Genomic DNA, 17621 nt, shown 5'->3' with positions numbered 1-17621 from the left:
ATGCAGTGTGCTTAAAATGGAAGTTTAATACAATTCTAGTATTCATTCGCTTTCAAATTTCTTAGGAAGCAGAGTAGAAAGCTTCTGTTAAGATTTAGTTCATTTAGAAAAGAAGTGTTACATAGACCACAAGAATTTTCAAGCCTAAACATTAATTTATAAATTTTATTCATGTTCCCCAAATATCCATACTGGGAATATGAGTTCTGATCTGTTCTTTTAAAAAAGAGGTTTGATCTCAGAATGGACTGAAATAGAGAGACCTGGTTTTAATTTGAGCCCTTGAGCATGCACTAATAATGTGTAATCCCTAATTCTTCAGCGTATGCAGTCAGAAGGGTGAATGCCAAGTTGAAACTCTTTAGAGTGTCTAAAATATTTTAACCACCACGCTGAGGAGTTAGAGACCAGCTGCTGACATCATGCAAAATGGAAGGCACTGGTGGGCTACAGGTAGACTATGTGTTTTACAAAGACAGACAGGACAAATTATCCTTGTTTGTTTTCTCACACACAGGGAACTTCCAAGGGGGAAGGAATTTTTACTGCCTTTTAAACTAGCTCCTATATTTCTCATTTCCTCTAGCTTCGCAGCATAGGGAAAGTATCTGCAGTAATTGTTTACTTTTTCCACTTACCGTTTTCATCTACAGCGAGGACACAGGCTCCTTTGGCCAGCAGTTCTTCAACTACTACCTTCAAGCCATTGCGTGCAGCAACGTGGAGGGGTCTGAAAAAAGAACACTGTGCATCAACTGTGATACATATATTTGTGTGAGAATGTGTCACTTGGGTAGCCGGTGTTAAAAAGAAAAAAGTACTTAAGCATCTACAAACAGTATATGAACATCTTCGCTTAAAAAAAAAAAAAAAAGTTTTGTTGACCAGATTTTTTCCAGGTGCTATGATCCAACTTTTTTTCCATGTTGGCCTAGATTTCTCTGCAGATATAAATACTCTGCATCTCAAACAACCTTAATAACAGTATATGGAAAGCCAGAGGACGAACTCAAGCTCTGGCGTGTTTTCTAGAAGGTACCTTACCCTTTGATACCTACCCTAGCAGTTGCATCACTGTTTCAAAAGTTCATCAGCAAGACTAGTTAATATGACCCACATATATAATCCCAAACCTCCTTGTTCTTACTATATGCACTAAACGATATTTTACTGAATTTAAAAAACCTGAAAGAGTAAATGTCAAACCTACTACATTCTGTTATATATTACTTAAGAATCTTAGTGAAAAAATTCTAATATTCCTTTTCCCTTAAAACAAATGCCTAATTTCCTAAAATAGAAAATGAAGCAGCTTTTAGATCTTTCACACTGAGGATGACGCTGAATTACATTAAAATATAATTAAGACAAATAGCTTAGAAACTCCTCAAATATATTCTGGGAACCTGATTTGTAAAACTGTCATTTTCCAGTAAGAATACATAATGCTAACATTTATACAAATAGTTTCCCCAAATATGTCAGGCCATAAGATTTTCTAACCACCCACTAAATTTATAATATTATCATAGAAATATTGGCAAAGAAAAACACAGATCTCACAAACTTCTATGAAGGCATAGCAAAATAAATATTCTAACTAAAAATGTTTAGCATGGTCAGCATTTGTAGGAATGTGACTAAACTTCATAAAGAAGCAAGGTCTGTGTCTTTCGCTAGTGTTCCCCAGCTTTTGCCCGGCACAAGCAAGCCCTTCATATTTGTTGAATAAATGACTCTGAATCTGGGCCTGAGTCAAACTTTAGTAGTCACACTTACGTCTGCAGTGCGTTATTTTTTGCATTAATAAGGCTCTCGTCTTGTATCTTGTCAAGTATTAACAAGGCACATTTTTCATGACCCTAATACAAAAAAAAAAAGAAAGAAAGAAAGAAAGAAAAAAAAGATAAACATAGGACAGGGACACTAAGAAGTTCTGGAAAAATCACTTTATTATGCTTTAAATTGAAAATAAATTACCTCTACCTAAATACACTTTATAAGGCTATTGTCTGAGTAATCATTTTTTTCTCCTAAAAAGCAAATAGTTAAAGGGTCCTAGATCCTCCAAGATTCTGAATAAGGTTTATTAGGACTTGGTTAATATAAATCTAATTTAAAATATTAATATTTCTAGGATAACTTTTAGAATTAATGTCCAGAGAGCTGAAACAGACACCAGAGGTGGTAAACAGAGAGTAGAATTAGAACTATCCTTCAATGTTACTTTTTAAATGCAAGTCAAGTCCCATCTTCTTCCTCAGGCCTTCACTTACCACTTCGGTGATCCATCTATCCTTGGAATTCCCATTACACCTATTATCTCTATTAGTCATCTTTTATTGCCTTAAATTATGCAAGGATTCTTTTTCAAGAAAGCTCATTCATTTCTTCTTTAACCAGGGGAAATTTTCTCTGCATCTTATGACAAAAGATGGTTGACAATTTTTAAAAAGCCAACTGATGTCAGAGACCCTCTCATGATTTCAGGTTTATGCCCTAAAATCCCTTGTTACTCAAAGTGTGATCCATAGACGGGCAGCATCAGCATCACCTGGAGTTAGGAATGTTGAATCTCAGGCCCCTTCCAGACCTACTAAATCAGAATCTGCATGTTAACAAGATCCTCAAATGATTCAACGGCATGATAAAGTTTGAATAGCATTGCACTTATATTCATGAAACTATACCTTGAAATGAACTTTATGTAATGAAGCATTTTTTTTTTTTTTTTTTTTTGTGGTTTTGATGGGCTTCCCAGCACATGAAGTGAGAAAATGCAATCAATGAAAAGAAGACTTCTGGTACCACTGGGTATAGATAACACCTTTAATACTATATATGGAAATGAACCACCATCGCTGGTGTCAAGTGGCATCATACGATAATGCCTTATAAGGCAGACTCTCAAATATGATTTTAGAAATGTCCATGGAAGTTTCATTTTGATGCACTACAATGGAGTGTAAACAGGTCTGACTTTGTTACTGGGAAATTTTGTCTTTAAAATGTTTACAGCCTCAGACTCAACAATTCACATTTAGGAATTTATTTTAAAGGAATGAGTAAAGATTCCTAAAAAAAAGATGTCCCCACAATTACTATTTTTTATAGTAACTTATATTTGAAAACAAGCAAATTCTAACAATAGTGATTGACCAAATAAAGAATGGCATATTTCTAAGGTAGAATACCACACATATTCTAAAACACTATAACATGTCTAAAGGAAAGATATTCAAAATATATGAGACGGTAACAAAAGCAGGTAATAAAACAGTAAAATTGTATATACAATTGTATATACAATTTCAGAAAAATTGTATATTTATAAATATCATTTATCTTTTATGAAAGCAGGGACCTTGAATTACATGTGAATACGATGCTATTAAAAAAAAATAATGCATTCTTTGCATCAAACTATACACCCGAAAAAAAGGAACGGGTAGAAATACACATGAACGCAGTTACTTGCCTCAAGGAGAGTATTTTTTTTGGCTGTGTTATTACAATGCCTTCAAATGGAACAAAATAAAAACAAAGTGGAACTGCTTATATTTTAGAAGCCATATATATAAGGTCTTAACTTGTATTTAAAACTAAAATGTGGTACCACAACCGTGCAGACAGATACAGTGGCAGCACGAAGACAGACTGCAGCAAGAATGCTAGTGGCAAACGCCATGAAAAGCACATCCTCATCAATTCCCATTGGGTCTGCCCTTTGCTTCTCCCCCTTCAATTCAGCTTAGAGTTGAAAACATCCCGGGAAAATACACATCTTCAGTAAGAGCCATGATATCCACTTCTGGGACGGATAGCATTTAAGTGGTATAGTTATTATTATAACACTAAATAACAGTGTTTCAAATTCATTTACATACTTTACTACAAGCCAAATGTAAGGGTGTGTTCAAGTCCTTATCCTTTACAGTCAGATCAGCCTGGGCACTGTTCACCAAAATATCTATAGGAAAAGCCAAAAGAGAGTTACTTAGACTACATTTTAAAGAAGTTACTACAGAAACAATAACATTTAAGTTACTAAAGCTCACATAATCATATTTAATATTTTTAATGAAAAAAGCAATTTACCGTCATATTTGTTTTATCCAAATCCAAAGTCTATAGGCATTAATTTTTAATTGTATTCACAATTTTATTATTTCCAGGTAAAATGATTCTGTTGCTACATTCGGTTGCTACATGTCGAGAGATTTCACCTCTGAAAGGTTGGCTCACTTTGATAGGGTCCACCAACAATCAAGTAACAGGAGACTACAGATTATTAGCAAGTAGAGTCAGGTGGCTTAAATAAAATGTTGGTATTTTTTAGATGTATATACCAAGAGAATAACTGATTTCTCGATTGTGCATTGTTTTGGTTTTGGATAAGCATAAATGTGCAGTCCACATGTCAAGCACATACCCACAGCTCCCGCCTGTCCGTTCTCAGCAGCCATCATCAGTGCTGTTTTCCCCGAATTGTCTGCCGCGTTCACTTGAGCATTGTGTCTCAGAAGAAGCTGCAAACACTCCATGTGATCAGCAAATGCTGCTGCATGAAGCGGTGTCCTAACAATTCAAAACAAGTATGATTTTAGTTTCCATTAAACTTAACATACCCTTTTTCTGTACATGCCTGAGAAACATGTGCCTGGTATTATCTTAGGGATTTAAAACTTCTCAGTTTGTAGAGATAATGATCAGGCCCCCTTTAAAGGCCGTTCAAGGTGGGCACGGAAGTGTCACCTATGTGGTGGGTAGATAGAGATGGGAGCCTGATAATGAAATTGGCATCTTTAATGACCCTTTTAATCTTGAGTTCCAGTGACTTCTCTCTCATCTTTGATAAAGATACTTTCAAAATTAAGCCTTAAATTTGTAGATAACTTGCTATTAAAAATTTTTTTTTTAAAACTCCATATCACCTAATGTGAATAGTTGATCTCTTTGAGAGGACAATTTCGCATTATAATTTTGGAAAAACTATTGACCTTTTAACCAAGTAATTCTACTTCTGGGACTTTATCTCCTAGATATGTGTGGGTGTGCGAACAGACACATTTACTAGACTGTTCAGTGCTCTGCTCTTTGAAATAGCAAAATATTGGAAACAACCTACATCCTCTTTAATAGACAGCAGGCTGACTGAATGAAAATATATCTATTTAAAAAGAATATGGTAAATCTTTATGTTCTACTATGGAAAGATCTCTAAGATATGCTAATTGCAGAACATTGCTATAGAATGCTTCTATTTGCGTAAAAGGTATATAAGCATATATATTTTCATATTTGATTGTAGCTATAGGTTGGAAATATTTGGGAGAATATTAAAATTTAGAAACAACAGTTTAAAGTGGCTTCCTCAATGGAAGAGGCCAGGGCTTCCGGGCTAAGAGGAAATTTTTTTAATTATATACCCTTATAATATTTAATTTAAAAAAATGCTCATATTTGACTTTTTCAATGAAAAAAATGGATGTTTGCCTACTTTGAAAACACAAAACAGAGACTAAGATTCATCAAGAAAAGAGGCATGTCATCTTAGGATCACTTACCTGCCTTTGTCATCTCTACAATTGACAATACTGGAATCTATGGCCCCAAGTAGCAATGATGCACAATTCTCATGATCATTTATTCTAAAATGAAAATGAATTTCAAATTTAAAAATCTCGCTACTTAAAAATCTATATAACCTCGTTTACTCCATCTCCTTATGCAGTATGTATTTAACAATCTTATGCATTTAAAAAAAATCTTATGCAAGTATCTGTGGTCTAGGTTCTGTTAAAATTTTAAAGAGGACAATTTAGGTGATACGAACTTTATTTAATACTTCATGAAACAGGCAGTCTCCACTCTCAAGATTTTGAAGAATTGCCTAATTCAGAAAGTATTAAAATGTGTTTATATCACCCCAACTGTCTTCTTTAATCCTTTAAACAATTTTGGCAATGAGGATAGGATCTACAGCTGACAGCTAAAAGTCTGTGGGACCAGAAGCAAAGGCAAGGCACCCATTGAACTCTGTGTTCACCAGAGGCTGTAGGTAAGCTGCTCTCAGATTTGAGCTCCACTCCTTTGTGTGCAGCTCTCAGATCCAAACATATATTATCCAAAAATTTTTTGTAAGGAAAGATGTTTATCATAGTTCCCAGAAAGGTCCTGGAATCCTGAAAATGTTCCTGGACCGTTTCACTGGGACTCCAGAGTGGGTGCCAGCCACTAATGGACTAATAACAGGGACTTCGAGAAATAAATTAATACAAGAAATTTGTACTGTTTTGACCAACAGCACACCCAAATCTAAGATTGTCTTTGAAGGTTTTGTGCAAATCTTTCAAACCAAGTAGAATCCCCCCATATCTGCCTTAAACAGAAGGGCCCTTTATAGGCCCCTCCCGGGGTTGACGAGACTTGGAGGGATTCTCCAGTAAGTTGCTACCAGTTATGAGGAAACTAAAATTAAATTAATGGGAAAAATTTGCCAAATTCTGGTAGATGTGGAGGCTGTACTCTAAACCTGACTCACTCCAGAGCCTACAGATTGGATCCTGGAAAAACTGGAAGAAGCTCACTTAATGTGAAAATCCTTACCAGAGTCAGCTTTTCCTGATCTCAGTAGTGCCCAATCAAGAGAGGAAGGTAAAATTTCAGGTTGTCCCTTCCTTTCCAAATACAGACTCTTGTGAATTTAGTTCTCGGATACCCATTGTTTAATGATCCTTTTCTCTCCCAGGGAGAGCTATTGTTTGCTGTCTTAATTTTTTTTAACTTAGTTATTTTTTTTTCTTATTGAGATATAATTGACATATAACATTATATTAGTTTCAGGTATACATGATTTGAGATTTGTATATATTGTGAAATTATCATCGTATAAGTCTAGTGAACATCCTTCACCATGAGCAGTTACAAATTGTTTTTTCTTGTGATGAGTACTTTTAAGATTTATTAGCAAGATATCTTAGCAACTTTCAAATATACGGTAGACTGCTTCCTCTCAAAATGCCAGATCGAGAACATTTTTTCTATTTCTCCTTCCTTCTTTGACCATTTTTTTTTTCTAATTTTTATGCCATGAAGTTCTTTATGATTCTTTTGTCTTCTTTTGACTTGCTCTGGCCTCAAAAGATACTATCATTGTTCATATATCTCAGGTCATTGCAAAGGGGGGTAATTCAACTTCAATGAACTGTTGGATGTGCTACATTGCTGATGATCCTGTAGTTCTGCCTGTCACAAACTTCTCCTTGATTTCTAATGCCCCAGTTTCTCTTAAACAAGCTCATGGGATAAACACTTCTGGGGGATTAGAGACGCCGTTACATAAAACACATAAACAGGGCAACTGGTTTAAAAAAGTATCTCCGTTTTAGGATCATTTCTTGACTTATTTGATTCTAGCTGGCTTAGGAGCATTCTGAAAACCTTAGGAATACTTTTACCATTGATAATAATTATCTCTCTGGTCTGTTGTGTATTCTCTCAAGGGTTTTAGATGTGTGTATACAACCATCGGTCAGCTAACAAATGGTTTCCTTCCAACTGGAATAATGAAGTTGACATCATCTCCTGTAGACTATATACTGAGTACTAAGGAGAAAATGATAACTGAGAATAACTTGCAATACCATCTTTGATCAAACCTCTTGCTTGGACAGTGGTTGATCAAAAAAGTGGTGGGGCGCCTGTCAAATTAATCTCACATTAGCATTTCTTGGTCGGCCAGGTGCCAGTGATCCTGGGAATCCACATTAGTAAAATGAAATTTAACTTTTAGGTTTCATATTTTTGTAAATGTTCCATCTTCCCAGAGGTCAGACCTTCTAGGTAACCAATCCACGATCATCAGGTTACATGGGTGATTGTCCCATTTCTATGATAACTCAACAGGCCCAGATATGTAACCCCCGCCAATTAGATATTATTCTTTTTTCCTTCCCTTCTTTGTTCTCTCTTCTTTATCCTCTAAAAGCTTCCTACCTTCTGTCCCACTGAACTCTTGAGAATGAAGACTGTCTGCTTCATGAAGTGTTAAATAAAGTTTGTGTCTATCTCCTAAATTGTCTTTAAACATTTCAGCAGTTCTAATGTCACACACTTTGCATTTCTTCAGAACCCTCATATCCAGGAAGGAGTTTACTGTATATCATTTATACAAAGCATCATCTTAAGTGTTTTAGGTGTTTTAGTGAAAAAGATATGGTTCCTTCAGATTTACTCTTTATCTCTTATCCTTTATTTATTGATTAATTTTATGCCTCCAATATCTTTCCAGTCAAATGAGCCAGCGTCACATGAAGCCCAGAGACAAGACAAAGACAAAGCACTCCCAAGTCTTAGGGCCTCAGGCTGACCATGGTTGTCCAACCAAACACCAGTTCCAGGTGATCTGGAGTCTGAACAATGGCTCACACTATGATATCAGAGCAAAAATTACATTTACAAAAAAAAAAAAAAAAAAAGAACAACATATGAAGAATGGAGAATTACAATACATGAAACTTCTTCCTGGTATAAAATATCCTTCTAGTCATTCATAGGCATATTGTTCCTAGCCCCAACTTATTTTTAGAATTTGGCACACAAATGTGCAGTGCATCTGAAGAGCTCTTCACATGGCATGTAATGTACCTCTTAGTCTCCCTAAGGTGGTATGTGAGCTACCCTGGGAACTGTGGCACTCCACAAAAAGCTCCTGGAAAATCATTAAAATTAGGGACCACACTCTGCTATCAGATAGATCTATTTGCCTGTAGGAGAAAAATGGATTACGTTGGTCTTAGCTGTAACCTTGGTCTCATCTGTAACATAAAAGCTTCCTGCTTCTTTAAAAGGCAATTTCCCCATGTATAGTTAAAAGAATTAAAGCAACACCATTAACTTCCAGCATTTCTACTTACATTGCACAGTGCAGTGGAGTAAAGGGATTACCGATAAATTTGCGAAAACATTTTTGCTCCAAAAGTACCTCTATACAGTTTTCATTACCTGCAAAGAATCAAAATTATTTAGAAAGGGTCCAAGAAAGAAATTTTATTCAGCACAACCAATTTTTGCCATTAAGCATTAAATTCTAGCTTATGAATTTTCCTGAATTGGCTGAATATTCATTCTCCATGGACTAAAATTCATGAAATGTAATAATGTTATTAACCATGCTCACAGATGTTTTGAGACATAATAAACAAATAAAACAATGAAGGCCATATGGTCTGGTGGAGAGAAAGAAATAGAGAAGTGACTTCATTTGCAAGCAGAATAGATTCTACATTACTCTCGGCTCTTGAAAGACACCTAACATTAGGTGTATGTTGGTTTGCCCATATTCACAGGAAACTTCTCTTTTACCACATGAATAGGTTCACTTAAAATTATGCACCCTAGTGAAAAGGAAAGATGTGATTGATAGAAAATAATACCTGAGCTAATGGAGGTAAAAGGGCTTTGACTGTAAAATACGATATAAGTATTTAAAATGGCACCAAAACCAGTACCTGGAAAATAAAATGTACCCAATAAGTATATTTTAAAATAAGTAGATGAAGAGATGTGAGGAATTATTTTCAAGAAAATGATAAGTAGTTTCCAAATCAACTGAATTTAAGTTAAGTCAGGCCCCAGGTTTGTTACCTTGCTCGTTATGTAATCTAAGGCAACTCACTTGGGATCTGTGATCCTCAATTTTCCATATATAAAAAAATAAACTAGGAATACTTGCCCTATCGATGTCACAGAATGATGGGAACTTTACTTGATAAAGGACCCGAACGTGGTTTGTAAAGTGATGGACAACTGTTAAGGAAAGTTCTTTGGCTTTAGAATAGAGGTTGTTGGCCTGGAACCTCTTCTTGGCTGAATTCAGGCCTAAATTAGTTAGAGTTCTGTTAAAATCTACCTTAGAATGATGTAGATTGGACAATTTTTAAGTATTAAAACACAAATCAAACCTTTCTTTCATCTAAAAAGAGAAAAAGTGAAACTGCTTTTAAGAGAAGAAACATATGAAGTAATGAATACAAAAAGCCTCTAATTTTATGCCATTATTCTGTTTAGCTTTCCAACTATATCCGACCCTCACTATAACCGTTCCAGATACTTCAACCTCCTCTATTAGTTTCAGTCTCCCTAAAGGACTCAGCTTGGAGAAGCATCTATGCAAATCAGTTCTTGAAGACTATGAGAATCCTAATCTAAGGATCTGTGTAGGTAGGACTGAGGATCCTTGAATGACTTTCAATATTTCAAAGTGCTCAGTGAAGGAGATTCTACGAAGACGGGAGTTTGAAACTTGGACTTGGAAGAAGATTGCCCTGAAATTGCTTAGTAGAGGATTGCTCCTCTTCCCCTGCTTGCACCTGGAGAGGCCTAAGAACAGAGAGACCTGCTATCCTCCCACCTCTACTCAACACTAGAAGAGAGGATGTGGTCTGGTGGGTTTTCCACCTGCCATTTTAATCAACATTCTTGCTGCATCTTCCCCTTCCTGTCAGTTTCTCAGTGAGATCTCACAATTTGACTCAGATGATGGGCGGGGAGTTTTAAAAAAAATGACAATTATCCAGTGACAAAGGGGGAACCAAATCAAGCTGACCAAGTAGAAAATTTGGCTCTTACTGAGGTTAGAGCCAATGAAAAGAGAGGATTGTAATAAAAACAGAATGAAAGGTCTTAGAGTACTCCAAGTATCTTTCTGGACCTAGTAATCATAGTTTCTAAGTGAAAATTTTAAAACAAGAATTGAAAATGGAAAAAAAAATTATAGAAGCTGAGTAGAATATAAATGGGAAAATAAAATATCCATATAAACTTGGGGGTGGGAGGCCTTAAGCAAGACTGGAAATCTAGATCCCACAAAATAAAAACATGGCAGATTTGACTACATAAAAGTTCAAAATTTGTACATGGAAAAAGACTCATAAACAAGGAACAAAGACAAATGATAGACTGAGAGAAAACACATAACACATGGGCTTCTTATCTCTAAGACAATGTGCTTCAGCAAACATATGAGAAAAGCTAACTCAATAGAAAAAAAAATGAGCAATCAATGGAAAAAGTAGTTTCCAGAAGAGGAAAGGCAAATAACTAAATAAATACACTATTAGACAAGGAGACACAAATTAAAATAATGAGGTAACATATTTTTGCATTCGAATTGACAGAAATAAATAATATCATCCTGGACTGGCAAAGGCTTGGGAAAATAATAAGTTTAACACATATTTGGTGGAGTAATACATTATAACATCCTTTTTGCAGAGTAATATGGTATAATTTTTGAAAATTAAAAAAATACATTCCCTCATCAATAATTTCTCTTCTGTAAACCTATCTGATAGAATGTAAGGTACAATAGTATGAACATACACACTGTAGCTTTGTTTATAATAATAAAAAAAAAAACCTGAAAACAATCTGAATGTCCATCAATAAGGACCTGGTTGACTGAATCATAAATTCTGGAATATATAAACATCTATATTAATCTGCTATGAAATAATATACAACTATTAAGAAGATCAATCAATATTGACATATACTGACAGGTAAGAATAGCTGCTATAGAATGTGTATAGATGTGGATATGAACAAAACTAACTCCATCTTTGTGTTCTAGATTTCTTTTGTGCTATGACCTCTGACCAACCTCACTGTCCTTAGCAAGCATATCAAAGCCTTCTAGTTGATGAGTATCTGTGTTCCATAAAATGTAGCCATAAATATTTTTGTTAGTTATGGCCAGAATAATAATGACAACCGTGATAAATATTAAACTAGTGATAGTATCGATCATAAACAATCATCCATCACAAGGCACCAGGAGGTATGGCCTCGTACTGCATTCTTTGTTCCTTTGTCTTGTCAATCATTACTATTTGATTTATATTATTTTAAAAAAAGTACTGTACCAGGGGCCTGCTAGCAGAAAATAATCTGTGCAAAGGGCAGATTAGACTTTATATTCCTGTAAGCACATTATCCTATAATAAATTCCGTTATATTTTTAGAGTTGCCTGCATCATTCTCCTGTATGAAGATACTTTCTTGTTACAGTGGGCATTACACCTTTGCCCCACCATCGGACAATATGTTAAGCAAACATAACAAAAAATAGAGTTATAGAATAATAGTTGTTTTACGATTCTAGTTTAAAAAAAAAGATGTGCATACATTTGTATCTATTTATATTCTTAAAGGGAAAATTATGAAAGGTACACACCAAGTTATATCAGAAAGTGAGTTTGGAAACAGACAATTTTACTTTAGACACATCAGTATTTTCAAAATGTTACAGTCAGCATGCATTTCTTTTTTCACTCAAATAAGTGAAATAAAACTTTTAAAATCTTCCAAATAATAAGTGCAACGAAATTAATTGGGGGGTGGGGGCTAATGAGATATAAAAATGAAATGCCAAAAGACAAATCATTCATCTAGCAATCTGAACGGTAGTCAACTATGTCGGTCTATTATATTATACAGTTTTTGTTTTTAGATATATTACTTTAATTTCTTATAGGGTTCCTGGTTATCTCATATAGCTCAGAAACTCTGATTAAAACTGGATATTTCAGTTCATCAAGTTCTGATTAGGAGTAATATGTCACTGATTAACTAAAAAGGGAAAGTGAATTTTTACTCCATCAAGGCGTCATGGTGGCCATGGAGGGAGAAGTACTAATAACTATAAAATAAAACAGTATGTTGGATGCAGAAAGGTTGTAAACCATAGTCTACAGCATTATGCTCTGTTCTCACCTATGTTAAGATCACAGTGGTGCTAGGGTATGAAGCCTACTGAGACCTGTCAAATGACAATCGACTCACCATTATAACAAGCCCAGTGCAGCGGCGTGTAGCCCTGGTTGTCTTTGAAAGAGCAGTCCTCCTCAGAAAGTGCCACCTGGAGCAGCTCACTCAGCCACGTGGCATGGCCACGAGCAGCTGCATAATGCAAAGGTGTCCTTCCTCTGGAATCTTTACAGAGAATTGACACTTCTTGTTCCAGCAGCATTTGCACACATTCCTCATGTCCCGTCATAATCTGAAGCATTGCAATTAAAAACACAAAACACACCTCAGAAGGGCAGACGACTCAGGAAGTGGAACATTTGGCTAAGTAAGGCTGGGCTCAGAGTAAGTGTACATACATGCCTGGGCTTTAAGGGAAGTAAATTCTGTCCTACTTCAGAGGAGAGAGGCAGGACAACCCAGTAAGATTCATATCAGGAAAGTCTATGTGAGCATCAGCATTTTGGAAACAACTCTAGACTCTCCATACATAACCATGAAAGGTATGATATATATAGTGGAAAACATCTGCTTTAGAATCAGAAAGATGTACGTTAAATCCTAGCATCCCCTGGTAAAACCTGAACAAGTTGATTCGCTTTTCTGTGCCTCATTTTATTCATCTGTAAATGGCAACAGTAATAATGAGTTCACAGGTTGTTGTGAGGACTGAGATAAGATACGTAAAGACCTCAGACTGTTGTGCAGCCCACAGGAAGTACCCACGAAATAAGAATTACGTTATGACATTGACCACTTAGAGTTCTTCTTCTTTTCATTGACCATGGTGTTCAGCACCGTCCTCAAATAGAACTTTTATGATTTCTGCCTCTGTTTGATTTAGTTTCTTCAATATGCTTTAAAAAGCAGTTCAGCAGATGCATACAAAGAACTGTAAACGTGATACATAGTTTTGGTGGGTAATTGTCACAGGATACATATTTCAGGCAGAGAATGGGCCAACATTTATAAAAAAGAGCAATTAGAAATAGCATGACTACTCAAAACTAAGTGATCCTTGGAAAAAAATTATGACACTTGCATACAATGGACCATTAAATATAATGGAGCAGAAAAATAGCGATGTGGAAAAAGGTTCTTGATAGTCTAAAAGAAAAAAAAGGAGGTTCTAAATGGCATCTTCAGTATTCTCTTTTACAATTTTAAAATAAATCCATATACAGGGGGAAAAAGAAAAAGATTGGTTAAACAAACCAAAAAATGATTATCTCCAGGAGGTAGAATTACTGGTGATTGTGATTTTCTTCTCTGTGCTTTAATAATATATTTTGCAAATTTTCTATGATGTGTAAGTATTTAGCAATCAGAAAGAAGAACCAATTCTACCAACAGTAGGTACTCATGTATCTATTATCATAATCTAACGTGAAGTCTCAAGAGCAGAACCTTAGAGTACCTCCCATTATTTTACCTTTACAAAAGATTTTGCAATTTCTTTTTGACTTAGTGAGGTTAATTGTTCATCTTAGGAAACCATCTTTTTACTAAAAATTGTGGGGAAGAAAAGAGGAAACATGCTCACTACAGAGTTGCTTGACTAAAGCTGAGGAAGATGTACATACCCCTCTGTGCAAAGCTGTGCATCCCATGATGTCAACAGCATCTACATTTGCTTCCTTTTCAAGTAACAATGAAACAGCATCAATGTGTCCATATGCTACTGCAAGCATCAGTGGAGTTCTAGAGAGAGAGATAAATTAGGCTTTTAAAAAGATTAAAAAATCATACTCATCCCTTCCAATGGGAGGACCTGCCTCTCTTTATCTCTCTGTCACTTGGACTCCTTCTCTTTCTCTCTTTCTCTCCTTCCCTCGCTCCCTCCCTCTCTCAATCTCTATTCTTCAGTTACTTAATATTTTCTGAGTGTCCTTAATTTGCTGTATGCTCCTCGGAACAAGCTACCTGTCTCTGGTCCTTAATGGCCATGTGAAAAAGTGTCAGTGCAATGACTAATACGAGCAGAGCAAGAAAAGGTTCCTTCTCAAAATGTTCGTTCTAATCTTATCATTTTCAAAACTACGTGGCATTTACTAAATATCAATCGAGCAGCGAGTGTGTGCATGTAGGAGACCCTCCTGCTTCTATCAGAGCAGCTCTGCTTTCCTAGTGTGCTTTGTTGGCTCCTGCTCAGTATTTCATTTGAACAAAGCTTCATTGCCTTAAAGAAAAGTCTGACACATCTAGAGGAAAGAACAGACTGCTGGAATCCAGGCGGTGAGGGTCAGGTTCTGACTTCAACACTAATTCATACATCTGGGTTGAGTCACTAGTGAATTTTTGCTCTGCATGTCCTATTTATAAGAGAAGACCGGGTATAGGAATGGGCTAACAGATGGAAAATACTTTGGAAAAACAAACCCAAAGAAGGATAAAATTATGAAGAACTTTATGATCAGGATAACTTCTCAAGGTCATTGCCATTATTAATTTAAAAATAGAAATGTGGCAACTTCAGAAAAGGGTAAACACGGATAGAAAGAAGGAACATAGGAGGGAATACATTTTAAAGGCCAGGATACATAGCTATGGATATAAAAAGTTGGCTCTTTTTTATCAAGACACACATATACATACATATGTATACTTGGCTATATATGCTCTAGCAAAAAGTCATCTCATTATTCTAGGGCTCTTGTCCATAAATTTCACCCAAATATATACTGCCAACCTAAAATTCAGCAGTCAGTTCTCCTAGCTGCTTAGCAAATCAACCAATTACCCGCTGTGATTGAAATGTCAACCCCAGGCCAAGTGTGAGAACACTTACTGTCCTTTGGCATCTTTCACGTCAACCACTTCTGGGTTGTCTGCGATTTCTAGTAATAGCTGCAAACACAGTGTGTGACCATTAATTACTGAAAAAGAAAATAATGGACATTCTTTTAACAGACAAACACTATGCACATTCTTCCAAAGTGAAATTTATTTGGACTTCAAATCAATGGTTTGTGATTGTTGCTGACACGCATTCCCAGGTTGCCAGTCCTCCTAGGCACAGTGTGCTCCAATGTTTATTTTACTAATCTACCTTCTTTTTCTTATCAGGGCACTTAGATCCTTAACTAATGTTTCTCTGGCTCCTATATTGAGGGTTATTTTCCCTTAAATACAATGTTCTTTCTTATCTCCTTGAATGAAACTGATAATCTCTCCCTACTTTCCAGTTATATTTTTTTATTGCTTCTCTAAGAGAGTCACCCAGTACTATACAATCCTGTGTCCAGCCTGCCTCCAGCCCTTTTTAAAAAGAAAGAAGGGGCAGGATGAAGGAAAGGAGGGAGAAGAGGGGAGCAAGATGGGAGGAGAAGGAAGGAGAGGAAGTGAAAGTAGAGGGGAGGAGAGCAGAAGAGAGGGCAGAGGGTAGGGGAGAGGAGAGAAGAGGAGAGAAAGGGTGAGAACAGGTCCTGCCTTTATCCCTCGGTCATTTCAGATTCTGAGATAGACATCCCAGCAACAGTTCTGATTGATTAGAGATGACTTAAAGCAAGCCCTCAGGCCAGAAAGGTGTACAAGAGCCATTAGCTCACTGCTCATTGATTGATTGACTGGACTCACAAATTGCCTGCAGCTGCATCCCTGTCCTGGAGTTACTCAAACCACAGCCACTTGTTTCTCTACCTGACAGTGTCTCTAGCATGCTGAGGGTGGGGGAGGTGGAGGGGGTACTCCAGTGGCCTCATACCCCTCCATCCTTTCTGTCTCCTCTCCTCCTCTCCCCTGCCCAGCTCTGACTCACTGCTTCCTAGGCGCTGCCTGGCCTTCACCTCTACTTGCCCAGCAGACCCGGGCTGGCGATGGGCAGGAGATGTGGCCAGAACACTGTGTTGGCCTTGACTGGCAAGAGCGCAAAACATGGATGCACCCTCGTGCTCACCAGGCAAGATGCTTCTTTTAGGGGTGGTGGTGCCTCAGGGGCTGGGACATCAATCCCTGGGAACAAAGTACCTTCCTCCAGCTTGTTGAAGAAACCCACAGCCTTACAATAGACATGGCTTTCCACTCGGGGAGTAGGATGAGAACACATATGATTAAAATTCCAAATGTGACTTCTCTTCTCTGAACAATGAGAACACCATAAAACATACTGCATTTACCTCATTATGGTTGTGTAGAGAGAAGGGAATAGATGTAGCTATGTTAGGATGATGACGGCTCTTCTAAGAGCTGTGTTTAACAGTTCTTTGTTATTGCCTGCCAGTCATGAGAGAATGCTAATTTAACAAAGATGCATTTTTCACGGATAATATATATTAGAATTAGCTCATGTTCATTGATACCACTCAAATTAATGACAGGAATCATGCCACATTTTTTAGATCATTGTATTCAGTTCATGCTCAGCAACATCCCACTTATGTATCTCAGGAGGAGATCTGTGGGACTGGAGCACAGGTGATTTTTGTTGTTGCCGTTGTTTTTTAAGTATTACATTAAATCTGTTACCATGGTTGAAATATTTAAATAGTTTCATGTGTGCTTAGAAGGAAATGATTAGCAGAGGACTGACAGCTGAATGCTACAGGCGATGGGTTCGAAAAGTAGAGGTAGGTACAGCATATTTTTGATGCCTCTTTCTATTTGATATACTTTACATACTTATAATAGTTCCAAGGATGTTTAATTTTTGGCTAAACCGAAAGAGAGAAAAATCATCCAAGTTAATATCACTTACCCAGTGCATTAAAGAGCAAACCAATTTCTACAGAGGTGCTTTTTTTTTTTTTTTTTTTTTTGGTGGTGGTGGTGGTATGTGTGGGGAGGGGGTGTGGGCGGAAGGTGTACTGCAGGTT

General features: G+C 36.5%; 1 protein-coding gene across 11 annotated transcripts in view; it reads right to left on the bottom strand.

The window, feature by feature from the left end:
* The window catches only part of ANKRD44 (ankyrin repeat domain 44), a 274950-nt gene that overhangs the window by 10416 nt on the left and 246913 nt on the right, over nt 1-17621 (bottom strand). For all 11 annotated transcript variants that reach the window (XM_036236647.1, XM_036236653.1, XM_036236648.1 and 8 more), the window contains exons 19-27: nt 15599-15686; nt 14394-14511; nt 12847-13063; nt 8919-9006; nt 5568-5651; nt 4433-4578; nt 3888-3970; nt 1780-1862; nt 639-730 (exon numbers count right to left, since the gene is read on the bottom strand). In XM_036236647.1, coding sequence (XP_036092540.1) covers nt 639-730; nt 1780-1862; nt 3888-3970; nt 4433-4578; nt 5568-5651; nt 8919-9006; nt 12847-13063; nt 14394-14511; nt 15599-15686 — 999 coding nt within the window. The remainder of the gene's footprint in view (nt 1-638; nt 731-1779; nt 1863-3887; nt 3971-4432; nt 4579-5567; nt 5652-8918; nt 9007-12846; nt 13064-14393; nt 14512-15598; nt 15687-17621) is intronic.

The sequence above is a fragment of the Rousettus aegyptiacus genome, unplaced genomic scaffold (assembly GCF_014176215.1).
Source record: "Rousettus aegyptiacus isolate mRouAeg1 unplaced genomic scaffold, mRouAeg1.p scaffold_m13_p_2, whole genome shotgun sequence".
NCBI classification, from domain to species: Eukaryota; Metazoa; Chordata; class Mammalia; order Chiroptera; family Pteropodidae; genus Rousettus; species Rousettus aegyptiacus.
The sequence above is the reverse complement of the archived record's forward strand: the minus strand, read 5'-3'. Positions and strand labels throughout refer to the sequence as shown.